Raw genomic sequence first — 27,352 nt, 5'->3', positions numbered from 1 at the left:
TGTTTCCTGAAAATATGTAATGAAGACATCTGTAAAACATTGGTAGAATCTCCTCTGGCAACAAAAAAAAAATCCAAATAAGAACCAAATATTATTCCACTCTGCAGGATAACAGCTGACACCTGAAAAAGAATACATTTTTACAGTCTTAATGCGCTCACTGATATTAAACTTCTCATTTTGTCACTGCAGGCCGATGCCGACGACATCGACACGTGGATGCTGGACGTGCTGCGGATTGTCTCCAGCGTGGACGTCGGCCACGACGAGTTCTCCACTCAGGCTCTGGTGAAGAAGCACAAGGATGTGGCCGAGGAGATTGGCAGCTACCGGCCCGTCATCGACGCTCTACATGAACAGTCTCGCACGCTGCCGCCCGAGAAGGCCAACTCTGAGGAGGTGAAACTGACAGACACCACAAACACAACACCGACCACTGCAGGGTCTAAAATAAGAGCAGGGAAGAGTTCTGCTTCTGTGGAGAACCCTCTTTATTACAAAATGAACTGTTTGTTTTCATAAACCAAAAGTTGTTTTCAGTTCCTCTGCAGTGTCTGACAGTCCTGTGTTTGCAGGTTCAGAGCAGACTGGCGGGCATCGAGGAGCGTTATAAGGAGGTGGTGGAGCTGACGCGGCTCAGGAAGCAGGCGCTGCAGGACGCGCTGGCTCTCTACAAGATGCTGAGCGAAGCAAACGCCTGCGAGGTGTGGATCGATGAGAAGGAGCAGTGGCTCAACAGCATGGAGATCCCAGAGAAACTGGAGGACCTGGAGGTCGTCCAGCACCGGTAAGGACCAGACCGAACTGCAGAGTTTGTGTTTGTAAAGCAACATTTTTCAACCAGGAGTTGGAGTTTATGTTGCCATCTTCTCAATAATTACAATAACAATAATCAATATTTTATTTGTGGTTTAACTAGCTGCAGTGATGTACAGGTGTACCCTGTGACATCACTGTGGGTGTGGTTGCAGTGGACACCTAGTGGTTCTGGGCGTGGTCAGAGGTGACACTTTCAACCAGAGAGGGCAGCAAAACACAGCTTTTCCTCCTGGTCTTATCTTTACTGAAAGCCTGAATATCTTTACGCTGACTGTATGGAATTGATTAGTTAAAGACATATAAAGCAGGATTTGTTCGTTGTCGTTTGTAAACACGCCATTCAACGTTGGCCCCTCATCCTCGGCTCGAGGTAGATAGAGAGTGAAAGAGGAGAGGGAGGGACATTAAGGTGCCACATTGTTTTTTTGATCCAATAAGACAAACAAACAGAAACTTCTCATTAATAAAACTTTACTGTTCAATAACAAATTCTCCAATATGAGATTATGAGATTCATTCATGGTGATTCATGTCAGCAAAGTTAAATTGTGGTTTCTTAGTTTTTTCAAACTAACAGCCCAAAATCAAATGTTGTTCAGTTAACAATCACAAAAGACCAAAAAAGCTTTAAGTAGGGAATGCTTTTCAAGCATTTTTGCTTGAGAATTATTCAATAACAAAAAGAGGCTGATGCCAATTGTCTCAGCTTACTTGTAGCATCGGGCAGTGAACATTTTCAAAATTCCCTTAACAAAATCAGGGTTTGTGTTTGGCGTGCAGCAGAGTGAGGACCATCACAGTCAGACTGTGGGAACCACCGCAGTAAACTGATAATTACAACAGAAAGTTCCACACTGTTTAAGAGGCTTATTGTGGGTGTGTGTGGGGGGTGTATTTTGGACTGTGGTTACAGGGTTCGTTCACAGTCTCTGGTTTTCAGCCACTTGTTTCTCCATATTGACCACAAAGCATCACATGGATCCTTTCCCAGATGCTGGTTAAGTGTGTGTGTGTGTGTGACTCAACAGCAGCCGCAGACATCAGCAGAGAACACTTTTCTCTTCACACTTACCTCACATCTTTTTTTCTCTCAATGTTTTTTAAAACATCCATGAAGTTCTCAACCAGAGCCCAACTGGTACATCGTCATGGCCAATATTATCAGACAGACATCGGCCATTTTTATACATTATTATATTTAGAAACAGTGTGCCATCCCACCAGAGAGCCCTGACTAGTTTATTTTCATAATGTAGGCATATTATATACAAATGGGCCTATCACAGATATATCTTACCGATGTGTGTTTTGTTACTTTCGCTGTGGAGTTTCAGATGCTGAACGTGTAACTTCAATGTTTGAGCACAACTGACAACTGAGGTCGTCTCTTACTGACAGAACAGAATATAAACGTCGATGTCTGTCATGATGTGTAACTGTCTCTGTCTCGGTTCAGGTTCGAGAGTTTGGAGCCGGAGATGAACAACCAGGCGTCTCGGGTTGCCGTGGTGAACCAGGTTGCCAGGCAACTGATCCACAGTGGACATCCCAGCGAGAAGGAGATCAAAGCCCAGCAAGACAAACTCAACACCAGGTAATCCAGTTGGGATTAATTCAACCAGACCTTAATTTTTAAATTAAGTTTATACCGGTTAATAAACTGGAATTAAAGTGGAAATTTAGCACCATACTGGGACTAAGTGCTTAATTTAACTGGGATTAAATGGTAAACTACATTTAGAATAAAGGGGCAAATAAACCAGGATGGAACGGAAAATTAACTCAAATTATTAACCAGTTAATTTAATACCAACTGTACATGTAACTGAGATTAATTAATTGGTATTAAGCAGCTATCAAAAGGGAACTAAACAGGAATTAGTAATCAATTGATTAATTTACTGGGGAGTGATCACTAGGAATTAAACAAGCTGCAAATCTGGGATTTAAGGTCGTTTCAGTAGGATTTAAAGATAAACTGGAAGACAGAACAGAAACAGATTTTATAAACCAGGTTTAAACCAGTACATAAACTGGGATTGACTATAAATAAACTGATAAAGATGTTAACTAATCCAGCATTCAGCAGGTATGTAAACTACTATTGCACAGGTTGTTAACGTTAGATTGAACAGCTCAATAAAGTTTAAAAAGTTGAAGAAGTTATAATTAAACTAGTAAATAAACTGATTAAAAAGTTAACTAATCTAGGATTAACCACAAAAGCAAAAAAAATTGGGATTAAAGGTAACTTCAGTAAATTGTATACTGATGGTAAACTGAATTCAAGATTGTTATTAACCAATCAAACAAGTAGATAAACTGAATTTCAGGTAAATCAGGAGTAAACAGAAGTTTTATTATTAACCATGCTTAATGAGGTAGTTGAAGTAAGACTAAACAGCTTATTAAAAAGGTAAGATTCAACAAATAATTTGGATTTAAAAAGTACATAAACTTTATCGGGTACTAAACAGGGCACTGAAATTCATGGTTGGTTTAACAGAAGGTAAAGGGGTCAATCTAAACATCGATTACCGAGTTAGTCAGGTTGAACAGTAAACTGAGCAGGAAAACTAATCAGAAAAATAAAACAAATTAACTTTGACTGCAATTGAGCTGCTAAGAAAGTCTAGATTAAAGCTGTAAACAACCTGTGTTTGACCAGGTAACCCACCTGGCACGTTCCTGGTTCAGTTTTAGTACTTGTTCAGGTTGTTGTTGATGGTGTCTCTGTCCGTCTGTCCAGGTGGAGCCAGTTCAGAGATCTGGTGGACCAGAAGAAAGACAGTCTGAGTTCAGCTCTGGGTGTCCAGAACTACCACCTGGAGTGTAATGAGACCAAGTCCTGGATCAAAGAGAAGACCAAGGTACCAACAGAACAAAAACAGCTGCTTTCACAGCGCTTTAGTCCACCACAGTCCAGGTTCAAAATATGAGTTGAAGAGGCTTTGTGAGTGAAAGGGACAGGTGCATGCAGGTGTTCTTGAAATGACAGGAAGTCAGTTATTGTAGTTTGGTCACCCACAGTGTCAACAGCTGGAGCTCATGGAGGCACCTAAGGTACTTTATGACTGAAAGCTCAATAAAATCTAAATAAAAGATATGAGAAGAAACGCATATTTTATATTTAATGTGACTTACACTTCCAGAAGATATCTAAATATCATTATCTCCAATATCCATCACAAATAATGTCCATAAATCTCAGAAATAAGACGTTTGGCACTGCCAGAGCACTGCAGACCGTTTTTAAGTTTCTTCAGTATCAAAGTAATCCAGTGATAGCTGTCTGTGCATCCATGGGTACAGCAGGAACTGCTAACAGCTAATTCTACTTTCAATGGTGACAGTTTGCCAAAATACAAACAATGCAGACTAAAAATCTCCACTAGTAGTCCATAGCCAACTGACTCCACTCCACTACGACATTATACTTCCTGTTTACATCCCTAACCATTACGTGAAATAGTAGTAGTAGTAGTAGTAGTAGTAAGTAATAATAATAGGAGTATGGTGAAAGCTGTCCCATCAGCTTGGGTCTTATTAAAATGGGGTGCATGGACTACAGTGACTTATTTACTTTTAATTAAACTCATGTCTAACTCCCTCCCCCTGTGTCCCCCTTAAGGTTATTGAGTCGACCCAGGAGCTGGGGAACGACCTGGCTGGCGTCATGGCTCTGCAGAGGAAGCTGACAGGGATGGAGCGCGACCTGGCTGCCATCGAAGACAAGCTGGCCGACCTGGGAAAAGAGGCGGACCGTTTGGCCTCAGAACACCCGGAGCAGTCTGAAGCCATCAAGGGACGTCTAGCCGAGATCACCGGTGTCTGGGACGAGATGAAGGTAGGAGAATATCTATCACTTACAGACTTCCCCCAGTTCAGATTCACCCACTTTGCCATTTTAATGGATTATGTAGCTAAGAATTAGGTCACAAATGTTCTACACCAGAACATCTGGTTATCAGGTGTGTATGTTTAAATAGTTGTTATTTAGAGTTATTTTATTAATGATTTCCGTCCTAAGAACTTCATTAACCAGTATTTTACCAAAAGGATGCCTGATGCATTCTGTAACAGAGCAAAAGCACAAGCACAGGATTTTTGCCCAATTCAATACTATTTTTTTAAGCCATCCGTAGAGATTTACAGGAAAAAGACATTATCTTTAATTCCAGTGTACCCATTTATTAATAACTGCTCTGATGCAAGGAAGTCTTTTTCAGTATCATAAGTCTCAATTTCTTTAATACAAGTCAGGAAAATAAATAAATAGGCTCTGTGTATGGTTGTGTAATCTGACGATACAATACATATTGCAATACAATATATTGTGATACTGTTGGGCAATATATTTTAGGAAAACTTTAATAGTATAAAGACCACACCAACAGATGCATAGGATATAAGTAAAGAAAAGTTTAGGGTTTAAGCACAAAAACGCGATGTACTGTTTCTGAGAATTGATTCAATATTACAAAACCCATGGGCGGTATGATATGACCACAATAGGAAGGAGCACAGGTGCCTACTGTCCACTACTCTCATTGTTTTTTGGGACACAAAAACAGTGCTGTGATTGAAACAAACTCCACTTTTCTGTGAACATAACCCCCTGTTTTCTGTCAACAGGACACCATGAAGAACCGAGAGGAGTCCCTCGGCGAGGCCAGCAAACTGCAGCAGTTCCTGCGCGAACTGGACGACTTCCAGTCTTGGCTGTCACGGACGCAGACGGCAATCGCCTCCGAGGACATGCCCAATACACTGACCGAGGCCGAGAAGCTGCTGGCCCAGCATGAGGGCATCAAGAATGAGATACGCAACTACGAGGAGGACTACCAGAAGATGCGGGACATGGGCGAGATGGTGACGCAGGGCCAGACTGACGCGCAGTACATGTTCCTGCGACAGCGACTGCAGGCACTTGACACCGGCTGGAACGAGCTGCACAAGATGTGGGAGAACCGGCAGAACCTGCTGTCCCAGTCCCACGCTTACCAGCTGTTCCTCAGGGACACCAAGCAGGCCGAGGCCTTCCTCAACAACCAGGTAAACCTGTGATGTCATCACACCTGCACTTTAACTTGGGTTTGAACCCCATGTTAGGTTTAGTTAGTGGAAAATCAGTTGGGATCACTGACACAACAATGAGTGAGATGAGATCATATGAAAACTTTGGGATGTTCTTGCCTCCTCTCAGACATTGGCGCTGCTGTAGACACAGAGCCTTTCAGAGGAGACTGTGAGTGATTTCATGTGGTTGTCATGTGATCTGACCACAGAGTGAACTGTTTTCTCATTAGTGATGTGACACACACACACTCACTGTGATCAGCAGATAAATCTCTGACTGGGCGCTCGTCCAATCCAGTATCATGTGGGTTCGGCCAGATTTCTGTTCCTGTGACCGACTGTCCAGGGTGTACACCACCCCTCACCCAGAGCATGCTGGGATAGGCTTCCACCCAACCTGACCCTGTACCGGATAAGCACTTAAAAACACAGATAGAAGTAGAGCTGAAACAATGAGTTGATGGATGGACATGCATAAAAGTAATCAAGGAGGAGTTCCTGCTTTTCTTTGGGTTTGAACTGTTGGTCAGACAAAATAAGACGTCACAGAGCACGGTGGAAATTGCGATGGATGTATTTCAGATTACTTTCTGTCCTTCTCCCTTTATCCATCTACCAGGCCTGGAGTCCTGCCTTGTCACTATGAGAAGGTCAGAAGCTGCCACCAAGTGGTAGAAGGCCTTCATTACAGCACCATGTTTAGACCAATTCAATTACTTCTGTATGGTTTTTAACTCATATTATCAGGTAGAAACCTTTACTGATTAACAGAACACACAATTTCAAAGAAAAAGAAAGAAAGAAAAAGGGTCTATATACACACAAATGTATTTTATTTCTACTTTCACTCTTTTAAATTGCATCCGAATTTCAGTTGAAAAATCCAAGTTGGATATTTTTACTCCATCATCAAATCAGAAGCAGGAAATGCCATCTAATGGCTGAGTGTCGTCATTTCACATAAACCTCTCCTCTGTGTGTTTGTGTGTCAGGAGTACGTCCTGGCTCACACCGAGATGCCCACCACTCTGGAGGGCGCTGAGGCCGCCATCAAGAAGCAGGAAGACTTCATGACCACCATGGACGCCAACGAGGAGAAGATCAGCGGCGTGGTCGACACCGGCCGGCGCCTAGTAACCGATGGCAACATCAACGCCGAGCGCATACAGGAGAAGGTGGACTCTATCGACCAGAGGTGATAAAGATAGTGTTGCTTTGTTTGGGAATTTGTGTTTTACTGACGTTTATATCTGCCATAGTGGTGGGTGATAATTCATTTACTTTTTCAGTTATTTTTTTCATCAAGTAACCAAAAATTCAGTTAAAAACCTCAATTGTGCAGATTTGTTTGATTTTCTACACTTCACTTAATTGTTGTTGAATATAAATCATTAACACTCTCCTGTCCTTCATTAATTCTCATTGCCCTTGAGCAAAGCACAAACCCTGTTTGCACCAGATTGGATGCTTAGTGACTGAGGCTTTAAAATACCTTTTTATTAAATCAGGTAAACTTAAAATTAAGATGCTCCAAACGGTTCAACACTAGGTGCATAAATGGGAACTGAGCCTTGGAAAAGGCCTGTCACTGAACTGAAACACGACTCGAACATCAAGTTCAGCTCACAAACAAGTGATCGGTTGTTTGTGAAGGATGAGCCAGTGATCCGAGAATTTAGTTGGATAAAGATGCTAAGCTTCCATATAAATTCCTTTTCTATTATGTACAGCACATACATTTTTGCAATACATAAGTGACTGACTAAGAGCTCAATTGAACTGACTGAGAACGTATCGTTTCAGGGAGTGACTTGGTTCACTTCGTTAACCCAAAAGATTTGTACTTTTGAATGAAACGCTTGTGAACAACACAAGCTAAAACCTACTGATTTTTGTTCTACAGACACAAGAAGAACCGAGCAGCTGCCAATGACCTGCTGACCAGGCTGAAGGACAACAGAGACCTGCAGAAGTTCCTGCAGGACTGCCAGGAGGTAAACCGCACATACTTACTCATTACTCTCATTACCTGCAGGAGAGTCCTCTGTGTTTGTGGTTTTTACCTGAGGTCATTTGCTGTTTGTGTGTCTTCAGCTGTCCCTGTGGATCAATGAGAAGATGCTGACGGCTCAGGACATGACGTACGACGAGGCCAGGAACCTCCACAGCAAGTGGCTCAAACACCAGGCCTTCATGGCCGAACTGCAGTCCAACAAGGAGTGGCTGGATAAGATCGACAAGGTGGGAAAGATGGAGGAGACAGTGAATTTTCTCTACTACAACATTTCCTTTTTGCTGCACATGTATATTGTCAGCTTATTTGGTGTCAACAACAACATAATGTACATCTTGGATTAGACAAAAAAATGCTTTTGGGAAACGAGGCCCTGATATGCTTCTATGCTGATGTCCTGATGATTGGTCGTCAATGTTAAGAAGCAGACACTTTTACTTTTTTATTTCATCGAGCTGAGAATTAAAAACAAATAATGTTTCAGGATGGGAAGACACTGATGGCAGAGAAACCGGAGACAGAGGCCATGGTTAAAGAGAAGTTGGCGTCCCTGAAGACAATGTGGGAGGACCTGGAGTCGACCACCCAGACCAAGGCCAAGTGTCTGTTTGATGCCAACAAGGCTGAGCTGTTCACCCAGAGCTGCGCTGACCTCGACAAGTGGCTGGCCGGCCTGGATGGACAGCTACAGTCCGACGACTACGGCAAAGACCTAACGTCTGTCAACATCCTGCTCAAGAAACAGCAGGTGAGCAGCCGGTTTAGGTCGAATTGTTACGGTTCTTTACAACAAGGGTATGCTGAGGATGTTTTTGCTCCATTTGTCGTCTTTCTAGTTGAGCTTTTAATGCACAGAGCTTAAAGTTTGTAAGCTCTTCCTGGGTCAGTATGTTTTCATTTATACATGTATTACAAACTGTGAACTTCCTGTAAAAGTTTCAGTTTAACAGCACAGTTTCTCTTCCACTAAGGTTCACAGTTAAGCTGATAAACAATGAACCGTTTTCTTCCTGACACAGCTGTACTGTAATCCACAGTTTTGTGTCAAATTGGCTTCTAAAGTTTCAGCTGAAGCTGATATAGGGCTTCAGCCGAGTTAGAGATGTCAAGTGGTTATCTTTCAGTTACAGAGTTTGTAGTGCTGTGTGCTCTTTGTGCTTCTGTCTCTCCACTGACCGTAGGTTAGCAAGAAAACACTGTGTGGGGAAACATTCAGGGAATTTATTCAGTAAAAACTAAAACTTTCAGTGTGAATTGTAAGAACTTTAGTGATTGTTTTTTTGTCATTAGGTTGACATTTTTGTCCATAAGTTAATAAACAAATGTACGTAGTGCTAATTAGAAAATGTTATGTTAGCGTTTAGCTCAAGGCAGTGTCTGCTGTAAGTACAGTTCATTTAGCGTGGCTCTTGACTGCAGACTCTTGGTCTGAGGGACATTCTCCAAACAACCCTTCCTGCAGTTTGACCTATTTTTGGAAAACAACTAAGCAATGCAGAGATGTGAGACGATAAAGTAGTGTTAGTTTCTGTGGGAATCTATTCAGTAATTTCTCAATTTTTACAGTCATGCTATGAGAATGAGTAGACTGACCACCCTTTACATAATTCATCCACTGGTACACACACACACACAATTCATATCCACTAAGTCTCAGTCATGCACACACACTCCACACACATACAAAAGCAGTTATGTAATCTTTCATTTGATGTGTTACGAGGCAGCACTGAGTCTGAGGAGTGTGTGTGTGTGTTTCTGAATTTGTGTCCACCAGTAACAGAGTCAGAGCTGGAGAATCTGAAGGATGATGCGGGTATTTTCAGTCTATTAGAGCGGCTTCACTTCTCTTATCATCTGTCTTCTCCTCAGATCTGTGCTGTAATATCCTTTGTGTGTGTGTGTGTGTGGGAGAGAGTGATGAAGTGTTAGAGAGGGATCATTAGCGGAGTGTTTGATCTGTTAAGCAGAGAGAGGAGGGAAGCAAATCCACTCCTCCTCCTCTTCTTCCTCTCTGCTCTAGTTCTAACCCAGGCTCCACCTGATATTTTTGGTTTTTTACTGCTCTGTGAAGCCGTTTCAGACTGTTATTACACTGTCTGGCTGCTGCAGATGATCATCACTTTGATTTTTATGTCATAGCTTTTCATTTCATTAGTGAGGCAAACACAGATTTTCACTGGGCCGAAGAAGAAGATGAGACGAGGCCTCTGAAGGATCTTTTATCTTGTAATTGCTGTTTTTTCTGCTTATTTGTGTTTTTTGTGGCAACCAACCATGTGGCTCTTCTTTTACAGATAGATTCAAATCTTTTTTTATATATTTTATATTTAATTTTTATTTTCTTGTTTGTTTGTTTTTCTTTTGATTGCATGTTTTTTTATATTTAACTTTTTTATATCCTCAGAACCATTGTGTATTTTATTTTATTTTCTATTATTTAATTATATTATTTAATTTATTTAATTATGTTATTTAGTATTACATTTATTTGTTTATTTATCTATCATTGTTTTTGTTTTATCTGTTTTCTGAATTTGTTTTACATGTTTTGTTTATTTTGTATGAACGCAGAACATTGAATTACTTAATTATTGCTGTGCGTTTAAACAACATATGTATTAGTACTTGTACTACTCCCTGTCTGACCTGGACACTGTCCTCCTGCAGATCCTGGAGAGCCAGGTGGAGCTGCGTCAGAAGGAGGTGGGGGAGCTGCAGAGCCAGTCGCAGGCCCTCAGCCAGGAGGGGAAAGGCTCCGAGGAGGTGGACGGCCAAAGGATCAGTGTGGAGAAGAAGTTCCAGTGCCTCCAGGAACCACTGAAGAAGAGACGAGAGAACCTCATGGCCTCCCGCGAGATCCACCAGTTCAACAGGGACGTGGAGGACGAGATCGTAAGTAGGAAGAGCGCTGACCTTTGACCCCGCTGACGCAGGAAGTAAAGTGTTTTATTGTTGACTTGTGGGTGATCTGATCTGGGTGAGACCGACAGAAACTGAAACATCATCTGCACGTTTCACAGAAATAACTCGTCAAAAGCTGAAAAGGGAACTGGAATTAGAAATGTTGGGAGAGGAAGTAGTGCTGTTTTGTATTCACAGTAGTAGTGGTACTGGAGTGTTACCAATAGTGGTATCAGCAGTGAAAGTAGTACTTCTAGTAACTGCAGCACCTATTACTACAGTGTTAGTATCACTAATACTGATGACAATTGTTCAGTAGTAGTAATAGAAGTTGTCATAGTAGCAGCAGCGCAAGTTGTGGTAGTATTGGCAGTATTAGCACCATTAGTAACATTAGAGGCAGTAATAGTTACAATAGTTATTATAGTTATTATAGTTATGCAAAGCAAGCTCAATTCTGATTTTTTTTGTTTGTTTGTTTAAAATGTGGCCCATATCAGATTCCAGTGTGAACAGGTCATGGTCATGAAGGGACCCGCATGACAATCGTAGATCTAGAGTGACGTGAAAGTCAAGCATGAATTACTGACATGAACTGTTCAGATTCCATGTGTTTTGTGCTGTTCACACTTTCATGGGAAAAAAAGTAGTAGCATTAGTTGTGGTTGTAGCAGTTTTAGTACCAGTAGCATTAGCACCAGTAGTATTGGCAGCTGTATTAGGTTCATTAGTAGTAGTAGTAGTAGTGGTAGAGTATAGTAGTAGTGGTAGTAGTAGTAGTAGTAGTAGTTGTTGTTGTCGTCGTCGTCGTCGTCGTCGTCGTCGTCGTAGTAGAGAGATAGTAGTAGCAATATTGTGGAATTCTTTGGCATTAGAAGCAGCAGGAATTAAAAAATGGTCACAGTGTTCATATTAACCTGTCTGTCTTTCTGTCTCTCTATCTGTCTCCAGCTCTGGGTTGAGGAGAGGATGCCTCTGGCCACATCAACCGACCACGGACACAACCTACAGACTGTACAGCTGCTCATCAAGAAGAACCAGGTACGCAGACACACACCTTTATCTATATAAATGGGTATATTAATGACCACTTACTGAATATGCAGAATATTTCCTTCTGTAACACAAAATCCATATTAAATCAACTACTGAAAATCAATTTACATGTTCAATCTGTACAGTAGTCTTGAGTAAAAGTTACAGTTGCTCCACTTCTAAAACCCTCTCTGTGACCTTTGACCCCCACAGACCCTGCAGAAGGAGATCCAGGGCCATCAGCCACGCTACGACGACATCTTCGAGCGCAGCCAGCACGTCCTGAGGGAGGACAGCCCGACAGCGGAGCTGATTCGCCAGCGGCTCGCCGAGCTCCAGTCGCTGTGGGAACAGATCAAGAAGGAGACAGAAAAGCGTCACGCCCGCCTTAGCGAGGCCCACGAGGCACAGCAGTACTACTTCGACGCTGCAGAGGCCGAAGCCTGGATGAGTGAACAGGAGCTCTACATGATGTCAGAGGAGAAGGCCAAGGTGAGGGCAGAGGGCAAAGGGCAGGGGTTAGCAGGAGGAGGGGAATATTGTTATATTGTTATATTGAATATTGTTGCTCTCATAAATTCCTACCTTCGACTCTAAAGTACAACTAAGAAGTTGAATGTTTTTTCCACCTAACTGCTCGTTACTTTGGTCTGCGCAATATGTGAATACATGTGTATCTGTTAGCATCAAGCCCCCAGAGAGAGCGCCAGGCTTGGAACTCAATTTAACATAGTGGCCAAACTATGTAATGACAGTCACGTGATTCACAATAACATTTGGAAAGTCTAGAAGAGCCACGCAATAAAATCATTTTATTTCCATTAAAGTTAGCGCAGGGCTAAACCACAAGTTAGGGGCTTTTCCGGTTAAATCTCTAGTGAGCTTGCTCTTTGGGCCCCACAATGTGGAAGATCTGGGTAATTTAAACAGTCCTACAATGGCCACTGTACCAAGGTTAAACTCTATATATTGGTTGTACTGCCTTCATTAGCAGTAAAGATCCAAGAATAGAGACGTTGTTTGCTGGTGTTGAACATTACTGTGTCACTATCGTGACCACAGACATTTAATCTTGTTGTTATTTGTTTAGAGCTGATGAGGTTTGGGTTGGATCATCATGCTGTATTCAGGATGGTGTTGGTCGGTGTCTCTGCCCAGTGGGTCAAAGACTTCCTGTTTCTTTGTTTTAGTTCACCTACCAGTTCCTCAGTTTGCGGAGTTTCTGTTACAGTGCTTAGTTGGTTTGTGTCGGTATCACACTGTCTGCTGTGTCTGCTGGTCAGTACACATTTAATACTCTGATTTAATACTGAGATTAGATTGTATCAGTTATTTACTAGTTTGATCGGACCGTTTTTGGGTTTTACAGTGGTATACTGTCGCATTTGTCTCAGACTGTTTGCTTGTAAAGGTCAAACCTTTCAGAAAACTTTACACTCATTCTTGGGAATCCATTATACTGCTGTAAATTAAATTACGGTCTGTAAATCAGGTCTGATTTAAGTTTTTTGAGTGCTCAGTGAAGTTAACTCTTTCTTTGAGTTAGAGTTTAGTACTCTTATTTAATTATTTTCTCTCTGCTATTTGTCACTCAATCATACATTTTTTTGTCTCTACATCCATGTTTCTTTCCATCTCTCTCTGTCGCCAATTCTATTTCTGTGTCTCTGCCTTTTATTTTCCTTCTTTTACGTTTTCTTTCCACTTCCATTTCTCTTTGTCGTCTCCTCTTCGGTGTGTCTCTCTCCGTCCTCTTTTTTGGTTCCATTTTCTGTCTTGTTGACGGTGATTCTTTCCTTCTGTTTCCTTCTTTCTCTGTCAAATTCCACTTGAACACTAAATAAGAAGAGAAATGTCTCTGTGTGTCTCCCAGGACGAGCAGAGTTCGGTGGCCATGCTGAAGAAGCATCAGATCCTGGAGCAGGCGGTGGAGGATTACGCAGACACCGTCCACCAGCTGTCCAGCACCAGCCGGGGCCTGGTGGCTGCTGGACACCCCGACAGGTGAGTGGGGGATTACAGGTCAAAGGTCAAGGCTTACATTTAAGAGCCACGAGTTTTTTATTCAAGCAAAATAAGTGGGGGAGGAAGAAATTAAGCTGAAAATAAAAGTATAAAATATGAGTCAAAGAAGTAAATAAAATAAGGATAAAGGAAGGAGATAAAGAGTGAAATGGTGTATAAATAAAGTGAAACTAAAAGATGAGTGGAGGGGAAAGGAATGGACAGGTGCAGAAGAGGGGAAACAAGGAGCAAACGGCGATTGAAGGGAAGCGAAGCAGGCGGTTTATAAACTGCTAATTTTCTCTCTTCGTGCAGCGAGCGTATCGGGATGCGTCAGTCTCAGGTGGATAAGCTGTACGCTGGGCTCAAGGATTTGTCGGAGGAACGCCAGGGGAAGCTGGATGAGCGTTTCCGTCTCTTCCAGCTCAACCGGGAGGTGGACGACCTGGAGCAGTGGATCGCTGAGAGGGAGGTGGTGGCCGGATCCCACGAGCTTGGACAGGACTATGAACACGTCACCGTGAGTACATTTCATTACATTCTGACAATGTTGAGGCAGTTTTATTTAAATGGGATGGACACGAAAAGTTTCCAAAATGACTGTTTAGGAAGATGAAACTTCAAAAAGTTATATTTACATTAGATTTATATTTTCTGTTTCTTTTAAATATTATTTAGATTATTAAAAACGGGTAGAAAGTGAATTTAAAAATCAGATATGCAAAATTCTGGATGAAAATTGGATTTTAAAAATACAACAAGGAAGGAACTTCTTGTTTTAGAGAAAACCTGGCACAAGAAGACCTGGTTTACTGTAAACTGCATTTTCTTGCACCTTGAAAGATAAATGTTGGATAGGTTGGTGTTTATATTGACCGTTGAGTAACAATGTCAAATATACACTTTTGGTCATTTTTGGACTGTTTCTACATTACATAATTTGTCCGCCACAGAAGAGGGAAAACGTTCCACTGTAAAATGTCCTTTTCAGTACAGTATGTATCTAAGTCACAATTCTTCCAAATTCTAATTTAAAGCCCCTACAAGTAAGTTTAATTTGTGTTAATTCTGGCGGCCTCTGTCGACAAAAGTAGTGGTTTTCACTGCCTCACTTCATTGATTTAAATATGAATCTGACTGAATCCGCCCCGGTGGCAGGCATTAAGAATCACTGTAACGGTATTGAACTGTGACTGTTTCATAAATATATTAGATCTTACTGCTATTTATCCATGGATATCCTGGATTATTTTGGTGTAATGTTCTGAGTTTTGAAGATAGTCATAGAGATGTCACTTTGCTTGTTGTGCTCAAATGGCCAAAAAACATTTGAATACATTTGAAATTAAACAGCAATGTCTGTTTTCAAAAATCATGACCTGGTTACCCGGTTTCATGTAGGAACAATTTTTTTCTACCAAACTACACCCAACCGTAGCCGAGGAGGCCATTGATGTTTACATCCTGCTCTGTCACGGGCCTCTTGTCCATGAGTAGATGCATGGTTCCTTCTGCATGGTGATAAGTTGAAAGTAGTTCCTACATGAAACTGCTCACAAGAAGATCTGTGGGTTACATGGAGTAACCGGGTCATGAATGATCTTGAGAAACTGGGTCATGATTTCTGGATAAGAGACTCTGTTTTTCAAATGTATTTTTATGGTGCTTTGAGCACTACAAGCTGAGTGCCATCTGGTTCCATTGTACTGGATCTCTATGGCTCCAAACCTCAGCAGCTCACACCAAAACAATCAAGATGGATAAACCGGGCTACAGATAAGAGGAAAAACATGTATTTTTTTATTTTGGGGTTACTTTTTAAAAGGAATATTGGCTGATATATTGTAATCAGATTTACAGACACATATTCATACCTGATCTTGACTTGCTTAACATGGTTGGACACAAAGCAGTACTATTACTGATCACATCCAAACAGAATAGAGCTGCTGCTGCTTTCACTTCACAAACAGTGTAGAAAGGCCGTTACGTTTTCAGTATCTTGGTATCCGTAGCAAACTGGCACATTGGTGTGAATGTCTTTGTCCTACCTTTTGTCCTTCTTCAGATGCTGCAGGAGCGTTTTAGAGAATTTGCCCGTGACACTGGGAACATCGGCCAGGAGCGTGTGGATACCGTCAACCGGCAGGCAGATGAGCTGATCAACACAGGCCACGGCGACGCGGCCACCATCGCAGAGTGGAAGGATGGCCTGAACGAGGCCTGGGCAGACCTGCTGGAGCTCATCGACACCCGAACGCAGATCCTCGCTGCCTCCTACGAACTCCACAAGTTCTACCACGACGCCAAGGAGATCCTCAACCGCATCCTGGACAAACACAAGAAGCTTCCTGAGGAGCTGGGCCGGGACCAGAACACAGTGGAGACCCTGCAGAGGATGCACACCACATTCGAACACGACATTCAGGCACTGGGAACGCAGGTACAGGCACTAGGTTGTAAGGAGAAAAACCTGGAACACATTCAGTTTTTGATACAAGATGGTAAAATTTCTAAAAGATTTCTGCACACTTAGATGTACATAGCAATAAATCACTTTATTTAGCAAGCTTTTTGACCTATCTTACCTTCAGATTTTTTTCTGAGTACTGAGTGGAGTACTGTGAGGCATACAAGCCATACTAATACAAAAAAGGGCTGAAACTGAGATTTTGAATATAGGAAAAAGCAGATCTATAACAGACAACAAACATCTCTAATGGTTGTAACTGTAATGGTTCGGCGTGTTCTTGACCAACCTGAACCTTGTCCTCCGGCTCTTTGTTTTTAGGTGCGGCAGCTTCAGGAGGATGCGGTTCGCCTGCAGTCCGCTTACGCTGGAGATAAAGCTGATGACATTCAGAAGAGAGAAGGAGAGGTGAGCTTCAGTGTCAGGCAGCAGCGAAACAGAAACCACAACAGGACCCGGTTTACTTTGAATTCAATCAGTAAATCTGAGTCTCAGTAATCCTTGCTACGGAAATATATTAGACCTTTTCTTGTATTTAGCACGTGAGTTGGTATAAGTCTCCTTAATTTTCTTTCATGAAAACATATTAGAAAACCTCTTTTTCTTACTGATTGAATTGAAAATGAATTGGACCCAACGCTGATGTTAATGAAGTAAAAGGCTCTGTTCTTCATGCATGCTGCACTGCTGCTGCACTAACTTTGCACTGTTCCTTGCCCCTGTAAGGACCCGTCTGGAAAATAGAGCAGTATGAGTCGGTTAGGGGTCAAGTCCATTTTCTCAGAGAGAAGAATCCTGAATAAAAAGAATAATAAGCTTGTTCGAGGTTGATAAAAGATGCCAAAACACATAGTACTGTTCTTTAAATCATCAAAAGTGATGTGATTTTTGTATAACAAGCTGTAGATTATAAACACATAGTAAATATTACAGGGCATGGTCAAAATACAGGAAACACCACGATAAAGACTTCTCACTAATGGCTTAGTATGTTAGTGTTGATCCTTATGAAAACACTACTAATGATAATAATAATGCCCAGAAGGACATTTTTCTATAACCAGCTTCTCTTGCCTCCAAATCTTCAAGGTTCAAAAGCGAACATTCTATTTGCAGTCAAACTGTGATTGTTATTTTCGAAAAATGTCAGCAAAATCGCCTGATTCGTGAAGAACTAGATCAAAAACTTAGAATTGTTGATCCAGGCTGCAAATATTTTATCTTTGACCTTTTCTGCCCATTGTTTTAAGTCTCCAGCATCGTTTACCACACAGCACCTGAAAGGAATTGCATTACTGATCTGATATCATTTCCACCGGATCTGACATTTTTTTCCAACCACTCCCAGACAATTTATTGTATTAGAGAACAAAACTTTTTGTCTTGCAACTTGAATTATTAAATGTGTGTACAGACATAACGTGAAGTGAATTTGAAAAGCAGCATGATTGCATACAAAGCCAGTGGAAAGCTGTGAGTGGGTGCAAGCAGACACACATTCCCTCTAGGTGCATCGTGGTGCAGAGATTTGAGGTGAAAATGTTTCAACTTCAGTCAAATTCCTACAAATATGGCAAAGAAAAAATTCCTGTCACGTTCTGTCTGAATACACTGAGCAATAATAATTTGTTTACAGGTCAGTTCTTTGAGATTTAAACTTTAGTCAAAAGGAAGCCACGTTGCATTTGCTGAGATGGTTAAAGGAACCGTCTGACGTTTTGGGAAATCTCCTTGTTCTCAGAGTCGGATGATGTAATTAGCTTAGCACAAACACTGGAAGCAGGGGGAAACGGCTAGCTCCAGTGTTTATTCATTTTCATTTAGAATAACTTTTCTGTATCATCAAAATATGTTCTGTGGGAAACCTAATGCAAAGCAGTAGCACTGTTTGACCTTTCTTCCTAGATTAGCAAGTGATTCATGGGCTAGCTAGCTAGACTGCATACAAAGATGGACGACGCGTCTTCACTTTCTCCCACCAAGGGGGATCACTTGTTGGCTTCACTTTTGAGGAGCTTTAATGTCGTAAATCTCTCTGACTATATTCAGTCAATGTTCTGCAGTTCTGCAGTGTTCCTTGAGGCTGTGGCGCTAAAATCATTGTTGACGCAAATGGATGCAACTACTGAGGGTCTTTCTTTAACCTCGTAAAGATGTCATCACTCTCAATTAACTCACACAGTTTCCCGCAGGTTCCCGACATTTACATCTATGACGTAGCCTCTGGTGTTAACTTCGGAAACCCTGAACACAGAAGTATAAATCCAGCTTAACCTGTCAGCTGGGTTTTCATTAATAACAGAGTTACTACATTCTGCAAAACATGCGACAGATTTAATGAACTGTAATGTCCCCAAACCAAACATCCGTCTTTATTCCGTACATTTAAGTTTCGCTCTCTACAAGTGTCTTCGTCCATCTCAGTAAAGAGCTGTTTTGCAAAATAAATCATCCGTTCTTCTGATTTTGCAAACTCTGCACTTAAATCTACGTCTCAACCAGACATTTTCCGGAAAAACTTGTAAACAATAACAACGTAAAATTAAAAGTGGGATTTCCGTTTGGTACCACCATGACGTGCCAGAGCTTTTTGTCTCTTGACAGTCAGTCAACTGTTGATGATGATAAGCACTGAGTGTTTTTGATGGCGTTGTGTTTTGACCATTCCCTGTATGTCCATTTCCCTGCATATCCTCCCTGTCCACCCAGAGGAGAAAGGGAGAGGTGAGACTCCGTTTACCAGAAACATCGGCTTTGCATTAGTATTCATTTTGGCTGCAGTTTTAGACTTTCTTTCAATATTTCGACTAAAATGTTGATTCATTTTCGCAACATTTTAGTCATTTTCATGCAGTTTAGTTGTAGTCTTAGTCACAGACCTGGTGATTTGCAAATACTTGTAGGGCTTGTTTTATATATTTCTAAGATGGCTGCGTGGGTGGATTTTTGCACAGCAGTCAGAACAAACTAAATTTTTCTCATTGAAAGCTTACCTAACGCTGCATGAGTACCAGTAGGTTGTAAACTCCACCCACCTGGGCCTCTGAGGAGGTTAAAACAAATTCTACTAGTAGTCTGCAAATACAGTTTGAGTCTGCAGTCAGTGAAAATGAAAACCTAAAAGCTAGGTCCCTAGCGTGTAGCTTTTCTCCAATCAATTTAAGATGCATTTTAACATACGCACACAGTGGTGCACTCAAATGTTTTTGTTCGCATTTGCTTAAATGAAGTCGCTTGGTAGCTGGCAAAATATCGCTGCTTGCAGTCCTCTGCAGCCATGTGTGCAAAATCTAGTGTGTTTCAGTCTGGAGAGGGTTATTTCTTAAATGCAATCAGCAAGGCCTGCAGAGAAATGTAGACATTCAGTCTGCAGACGCTTGCAGCTAAAACAAATGGCAGACTGACAGACAGAGGGTCAGCCACCACACTCGTATTAGAAAATACAAAATGCACTTACTGTGCAGTTTGTCTCGTGAAGCTCAGACGCTTTGACTTATGTTGCTTCTTATGGCTGAAAAATGCAGTAGAACCGTTTCTGTTTAGGACATTTTTTTTATTCAGGTAATTCAGCGAAGGTTAGTGGTGCGTTTCAGTTACTAATGTCGGCACTTAGCGAAGGTGTACATCAAGGTAAAAAATACGACAGACAGTATACTAAGACAGTTAACTTAATAAAGATACATAAAATTACACAAATCACAAGAAATGATGAAATCAGCCATGGTTGCACGTACACTGCCGTGCTGAAACTTAAACTTTGCATTTAGCGCTGTTAGCTTAAGCTACTCCGAGATATTTCACAAGGCCACAGCTGGTTCCATAAGCAGCCCTTTTTGCATAAAATCATTCTAAATGCTAATTTATATCCAATGTTTAGCAAAACAAATCACAGCATTTTAGAGGGAATGGGGTTAGTGTCACACACCCTCTGGTGGTCATGTTGGAAGTCTTCAGCAATTTTGCCTCAGTGGCTGTTGTTGTGCAGTTGATCAGTTTATCACTGAATCATCTGAACAATTGTTAGAAAATAGCTTGTAGCTGGCTAACCATAGTGTCTGCCAATAATCTCCACTGTCTGGTTGTCACTTGCTCACTTAGCTAGTAGAAGCTAGCATTAGCATGCTAACAGATTAATATGGCTACTGGGTATGTAGCTTGCAAACAGTTAGATGGGATCTGACTCTTTGCCCAGCTCCCACTAACACTAGCTACCTATTGTTCACTTTGACCGGGAACCTCATTGAGTGGATCAACATGCAGCTGTTTCAGCTGACTGCTACTCGTAGGGTTGCCAGTACAATCCCTCCAAGATGCTAAACAGTCTCTCTGTCAGTGTTGGATTACTTGACTTAAAATAAAATAAAAAGCACTGAAAAGATTAGAGTCCTGCACCAAATCAACAAAAAACATGCATATACTGGGTAAAAAAAATATATATATTTTAATTTACAGACACTAAATAAACTTCATGTCATGTTGCCCTCCCCATACATGGTGGGTGCTTTTGCCTCCCCAGTAAGAATGTTTGAATGCGTTTGTTTTTTTATTTGCTTTTGCCCCATTTATTTATTTTCCCGGGCTGTTATGCTGGACCTGTACCACCGATTGCACTAAATTAACAGTGATAACAGTGTGTTTGCAGTTTAAAAAAACAATCTTTACAAAGATAAATATACCCTAAATGAATTGGGTTTTTTACATAAGTAACGATTTTTCATTGATCATAAAGCAGTTTCTGATAACTTTTTATATATTGTAAAGTAATAAAATATTTTAACTAAAAAAAATGGTTGAAATGGATTACTTAAAAAGTTTTAAGTACCACAAACTCAAAGTGACACGAACCTAGTTTTGTAAGTTACAGAAATATTCCAGATTAAGTACTTTTTACTACAGCATGTATTTTGTTTTCACAGTACAAATATAAATTACAAAATTTAGTCAATTAAAATGATTAAAGCTACTTGTTAAAAAATGTTTTTTTAAATTACAAAATTGAGTTTGTTTTACTTAAAAAAAATATGTAATCAGTTTCATCAATGTTTAAGTTAAAATAACTTATTTAGTTTTAAAGTATAGGATTGTTCAGATCAATAATACAAACTTATCACGCTAGCCCTGATTTATGGTTGAGCGAAAGGTCCTTGTCTCGTGACAAGGGGAGCCCAGCCTCTCGTCTGTCTGGTTCTAAACTGTTGTTTGTTGTCTCGTCCCCCCTCAGGTCCTCGAGGCCTGGAAGAACCTGCTGGAGGCGGCGGAGGGCCGCCGAGTGAAGCTGGTCGACACTGGAGACAAGTTCCGCTTCTTCAGCATGGTGCGCGACCTAATGCTGTGGATGGAGGACGTCATCCGCCTGATCGAGGCCCAGGAGAATCCCAGGTAAGGCCATTGAGTGTGTGGGAGCTTTCAACCACAATCCATTTTTATTTCTCTCTCTCTAAGAGGGACCTTTTTCTATTTTCTTTTTTATTTTAATAACAAATTTGAAGGACTGTGGTGCCCTGTCTGAGTGTCTCTATAAATAGTAGTAGTACTACTACTACTATTTATAGCAGTCAGTGAACTGGTCTTTAATATATTTTATCAAATTAGAAGGTCTGCAGTCTCAGCTTTCTTGTTTGAGAAAGTTTAGATTGATTCAAACAAAGCTTTAACATGATTTGTCACCAGATGTGTTTCATATTAAACAAGCTGAGAATTAAATATTTGTTTGTGTGTTTTCTTGCTTGCTTTTAGGGACGTGTCATCGGTGGAGCTGCTGATGAACAACCACCAGGGCATCAAAGCGGAGATCGATGCCCGCAATGACAGCTTCACTGCCTGCATCGAGCTGGGCAAAGCCCTGCTGGCCAGAAAGCACTACGCTTCAGAGGAGGTGGAGATGTAGTTCAAGATGTGTGAATGTGTCTGAACAGTTTAAAATTAGATCAATTTAAAGCCTTAAAAACTAAAATGGTGTATTGTGAGTTGTCAGATATTTAATTTTTCACTATTTAAAGTTCATGTATATGAAATAGACTGAAATTATATGTTGCACTAGAGCACCAGCATCTCAGACAAAAATGATTGGGCACTACAGCTAACCAGACACCATTGACAAACCCAGTAATTTTACCTCACAGATAATCGTAAAAAAAAAAAAAAAAGAAAAACACTGGTTTAGCCAAAATAAACATTTAATTCACCAAGTTAGATGAGAAAATATCCATGAAATGGCAGCAACAGTGTAGCTAATGTTAATCCTTGTGGAAAAATGTGCCTGTCAAAGTACATCCACTAAAAGTCCTTGTTTGCCACTGACAGGATCAGACTGTTGGGTGGGTAAATGTCTGACAACATTAAGGAAAGGGTCACTACAGAGATGGAACTTTAGTTTAACTAGAAGCTGTAATATCGCTACCACCAGACTCCATAAACATGAACAGTAATTTTAACTCACTTATCATTTTAACATCGTAATTTTTTTCTATTTCTAGTTTCCAGTCAGTAATTGGTAACATTTGTTTTTCAATTTAGTCATCATATTGGTCTTAGTTTTAATTCCAGCTTGGATTAAAAAGTCTCAAATGTGGTTTCCTGAAATGTGCAGATTCCCCTTCATTTCAGCACTTTATTTTTTTGTAGCTTTTTCACAGTATTTTATACCAATATCCTTCAATATTGAGTGCATACTTCAAACGTCTGAGCTTTATCCTCAGATATTAAAAAATCATCGCCACTAACCACAGCAGCTGAATTTTGTGCTACTAGTGATTTTTAAAAGGTGTGAAATGGTGGAAGCCTTGTTTTAAACCCCATCCTTTCACAGTTACATGTACATGGGGTCTAGATGGAATTTAGTAAAATGCTTATGATGTACAGTGTAAAAATGAAAATGTTTTCTCCCCTCAGATTAAAGAAAAGTTGTTACAGTTGACGGACAAGAGGAAAGACATGATTGACAAGTGGGAGGACAGATGGGAGTGGCTTAGACTGGGTAAGGTCTCTCATCCTGTTAGTCAAACAGTTTCCCACTTTATCAGTTTTTTATCATGTTGACAGAAAGTTAATGAACTGAATTAGCTGAATAAATCCGGTTTGATGTTGAAATTTGTGTTCAGTCCTGGAGGTGCACCAGTTCTCCCGGGACGCAGGTGTGGCTGAGGCGTGGCTGCTGGGTCAGGAGCCCTACCTGTCCAGCAGAGAGATGGGCCAGAACGTGGACGAGGTGGAGAAACTCATCAAACGCCATGAGGCCTTCGAGAAGTCGGCCGCCACCTGGGAGGAACGCTTCGCCGCTCTGGAGAGGCTGACCACGGTGAGACGTGCAAAGAAACTGACAAAGAGCTTATTTATATTCTTAATTGTTTATTGGGAGGTTTGTTCCACCCATGATCTGACAAACAGAATATTTATTTTGCATTAAGTTTGTCTCAGTTATATTTTTAGTTGATTTCCAAATTTATTCAGATTAAGGTGTCAAATGAGTGTTTTTGCTGATGACTCGTGCGACGGGTCTTGACCACTCATGAATTTAAAGAAAAATAATAACGAATAGGAACAGGTGAATGCCACAATGCAGCTTAAGAGCGAATCTCTTCGTACGAGTCTTGCATTAGTCTCAATGTTTTTGTGTGTCCAGATGGAGTTATTGGAAGTGAGAAGAGCGCAAGAGGAAGAAGAGAAGAAGAGACAACCCCCGCCCACTGAGGCTCAGCCGGGCGAAGCTGCAGCTCAGCAAAGGTGTGTGATTTTTGTGTAGCTGCTTTGAGTTTCTGTACTGTCGGATGACAGTTATACCTCCTCTGTTTTTTTTCATGAGCAGTTCTTATACCGTTAAAGATAACCTTTCAGCCTCTACTGATTATTGATATTTGAGTGCATTTTGCAATATTTCACTGCTGGTGTGCATGAGTTATTGTCAGCTCAACTTGACAAAATCCAAAAAGGCTTGCCTTGACTTGGGACTTGAGTGCATAGACGTGAGACTTACTTGTGACTTGCAAAACAATGGCTTTTTTTCTACTGTCTAACTCTTTGTGCACTCTGTGTGTTTGCAGGGAGGGTGAGCCGGTGTCTCAGAACGGGCTGCCGTCTGATCAGGAGTCTCCCAGGGTTAGTTACCGCTCGCCTGCCTACCAGGAATACAGCAGCACCCTGCAGAGCCGCAGGCCCACTGCTGCACCCTAACACACACACATTCACTCACTGATTTACACACCCTGACATACACAGACGCAACATTAACCTTTGACCTGGTATAGATATATCATAGACTGTTGTTAACCGGGTGTGTTAGCAACAACAATATTTCTGTATTTATCATTTGTCTTCTACATTTATTGTTTGATTCTCCTTCTTAATGATTCATGATTTCTTCTTTTCTAAGTGTAATAAGTTTAACGTTAAAGGTGTTACGTTTATAATTGTATCTTTTGTTTTGAAATATTAGTATACACTAATTAGTTTTAACAAAATGAGAGGCCTCTAAATCACATCTAATAACCTCTTTAGTACAAGGAACAGGGGACAGGAAGCAATGGGACTGATGGAAAATGTGGTCTTAATTAGAGTACCACAGGCCAATCAGCATCACCATGGGCTCATTAGTTTATAGTTTACCAAAAGTAAAAGTGACTGCATTAAAAGGCCTCCATGGTCCACCTGGATCGCCCTCTTCAGTACTAATTGGGTGTTTAAGAGGAAGAAACATAAATAAACCATAAATCTTGGGTGGAGAAATTGGTAAGCAGGCAGACCTGTCAGTCGCACTCCAAAACAGTAACTTCTTTAACTTGTATGACTCTTTAATGGGACAGTAATTTTCTAAATCACCACCAGGACACAGATACATACAGACACACACTATTGAGACATACTTTCAGTTTATGGGAGAGACGTTTTCCCATTCGCTTTAATACAGCAATCTCTTAGCAGCCTTTAGGGGCCATTGTCTCAATCTTGAATACAGTCTGAAACATGAAAACTTTGAAAATAAGGAGTAAAAGAAGTCACACTGGCGGACAGAGACTTTCAGTTTAGTTCTGTTTCATAAAACTGAAGGATAAACTTCCTACAGAGAGAACTGTAAGGAATTAGTATTTACTACTGGAACCTAGCTTCAGTAGATGCTACTACTATAGTCTTTGTAGTGTTAATTGAATGACACCTTGTCTTTGAAAGGAAAAAAGCTTTCTCAAGCAAATATACAAGCTCTTATTCATTTTCTTTAACTTACAGAACATTTCTTTTCTACTTGATTAGTTCCATGAAAGATATTAGAAATAGACATGATATAGTAAAAATGATAATTGTGATACAAAACTATGTTCTGAACTCTTTAAACCAAAAGACCAAACAGCAAATGAGTAACGTAAACAGAAAGTCATGTTAATGGTTTAAACATTTTAATGTTTGCATATGAATCCCTATTTGGTATGAGTGTGAGTGTGATTGCCTAAGTGGCATATGGGACCACGAAACACACACATACGTACACAAAAAACTGTTTCTATCCATTCCTCCCTTTATTTTTCATTTTTCTGCTCCCTTCTTCCCTCTGTCTCTCTCAGCTCGACAATCCTGTCGTCCTCTCCCCTCAACTGTTAATGTTTCTGCTAGTTTACGTCATCATTTATAAACTCACCCTCTGGAATATGAACACCTGAGAAGACCAACAAAACACACAGCCCTCACTCCAAAATCAGGTTTTAAAGCCTCAAATAGTTACTTCCAAATCTGTTTATCAGTTGAAGTTGAAGTTTTATGGGCATTTGTTGGATTTTTATAAATTATATTTATTCCCGAATGTAAATTGTGGCATCATCAGCATAATGAGATATAGAGTGATAAAACTAAGAAATAACACATCAAATATAAAGCATGTATTCATCAACAAATCAACAGAAACATTTTAACACTGTAGTATCTTATATATTTTGAGATCATATTCAGATAAATTATGTCTTAATCTTATTGTCTTAAAATAAAGCATTTTAAGCCAGCAAAAGTTTAGCTTGATCATATTTCACAAAATTATTTTCTGAAGTAATATTTTGTCCAAGACAAAAGAAATACTATTACTACACTATTGTGTAGACAGCTATGTGGTGAAAGTAACTTTAAAAGTTACTTAAAGAAATGAAAGTACTGTATCTACCTGTCCCAGGTGTGTTTACATTCCACAGCCCAAATTCACCATGTTCATTTTTTTTTTGTTCATAGAGTACAGTATGTGTGCTACCATGTTTTTCATCACACATACAACATACTCTCTATGAAAAGTACATTCAGTTAACAACACATGCATTTCTTCATGTAAAACAGCCCTATATGTGATTTAACACTAGAAGGAGTTCCAGCTAGAAGGAACTGGACGAAAGCTGTAGTGTTTCCACCGCCTTGTTTCATTTATTTCAAGGGGAATTCAACCAAATCTAACCCGGTGGCAGGCATTTAAATATATATAGCATTTATATATATAGAAATAGCCAATATTCTTGCTTTTTTTATGTAGGTCATATAGAGGCATAAGTATTAAACTGAGACTGTTAAAATCTCTTTGTAGTAAGTTTAAATTGTATAAAAAGTGTGAGAATGATTAACTGTTTAGAGTTGACAATTTGTAAATTTCACATCTATATAACAATCATAATTTATTACTTTTTTTGGACAGTACTGTTGGATTCACAACTTTTAAAGCCTGTTCAGCAGATAAATAGAACCCGATAATTATAGCCGTAATTTAAGAGGAGAAATTAATGTTGAACTTCACAATTCCCCACATCTTCACTCTCATACTTACTCTTACTTTTAATGTAATTCACTAGTGTTTAGTAAAAACAATGCAAACGCAAACCATTAGTACACATTTGAATTTTAATTTCAAATTTCATATGGATCATTCAGACTTACTTAAAAGCCCAATTAATAATGACTCATGAGAAATAATGTCTACATACTGACCATGTGTCTATGAATTAATCCGTCTTTGAAATCATTCCACAGCTTCATTTAGACATGTCCCAATATGTGTGTGTGTGTGTGTG

The 27,352-nt window shown here is 40.3% G+C and overlaps 1 protein-coding gene across 4 annotated transcripts in view; it reads left to right on the top strand.

The window, feature by feature from the left end:
* The window catches only part of LOC118329360 (spectrin beta chain, non-erythrocytic 1), a 107,062-nt gene that overhangs the window by 72,946 nt on the left and 6,764 nt on the right, over positions 1–27,352 (top strand). For all 4 annotated transcript variants that reach the window (XM_035663503.1, XM_035663501.1, XM_035663504.1 and 1 more), the window contains 23 exons: positions 193–399; positions 576–787; positions 2,276–2,413; positions 3,569–3,689; positions 4,451–4,666; positions 5,455–5,874; positions 6,891–7,093; positions 7,802–7,892; positions 7,993–8,139; positions 8,397–8,660; positions 10,583–10,807; positions 11,768–11,857; positions 12,065–12,343; positions 13,725–13,855; positions 14,171–14,375; positions 15,924–16,298; positions 16,647–16,733; positions 21,547–21,704; positions 22,062–22,200; positions 23,217–23,301; positions 23,426–23,622; positions 23,947–24,047; positions 24,365–24,419. In XM_035663503.1, coding sequence (XP_035519396.1) covers positions 193–399; positions 576–787; positions 2,276–2,413; positions 3,569–3,689; positions 4,451–4,666; positions 5,455–5,874; positions 6,891–7,093; positions 7,802–7,892; positions 7,993–8,139; positions 8,397–8,660; positions 10,583–10,807; positions 11,768–11,857; positions 12,065–12,343; positions 13,725–13,855; positions 14,171–14,375; positions 15,924–16,298; positions 16,647–16,733; positions 21,547–21,704; positions 22,062–22,200; positions 23,217–23,301; positions 23,426–23,622; positions 23,947–24,047; positions 24,365–24,419 — 4,146 coding nt within the window. The remainder of the gene's footprint in view (positions 1–192; positions 400–575; positions 788–2,275; positions 2,414–3,568; positions 3,690–4,450; positions 4,667–5,454; positions 5,875–6,890; positions 7,094–7,801; positions 7,893–7,992; positions 8,140–8,396; positions 8,661–10,582; positions 10,808–11,767; positions 11,858–12,064; positions 12,344–13,724; positions 13,856–14,170; positions 14,376–15,923; positions 16,299–16,646; positions 16,734–21,546; positions 21,705–22,061; positions 22,201–23,216; positions 23,302–23,425; positions 23,623–23,946; positions 24,048–24,364; positions 24,420–27,352) is intronic.

Source organism: Morone saxatilis, unplaced genomic scaffold (genome assembly GCF_004916995.1).
Source record: "Morone saxatilis isolate NCDOM2014 unplaced genomic scaffold, NCSU_SB_2.0 Contig19, whole genome shotgun sequence".
Lineage (NCBI taxonomy): Eukaryota > Metazoa > Chordata > Actinopteri > Moronidae > Morone > Morone saxatilis.
The sequence above is the reverse complement of the archived record's forward strand: the minus strand, read 5'-3'. Positions and strand labels throughout refer to the sequence as shown.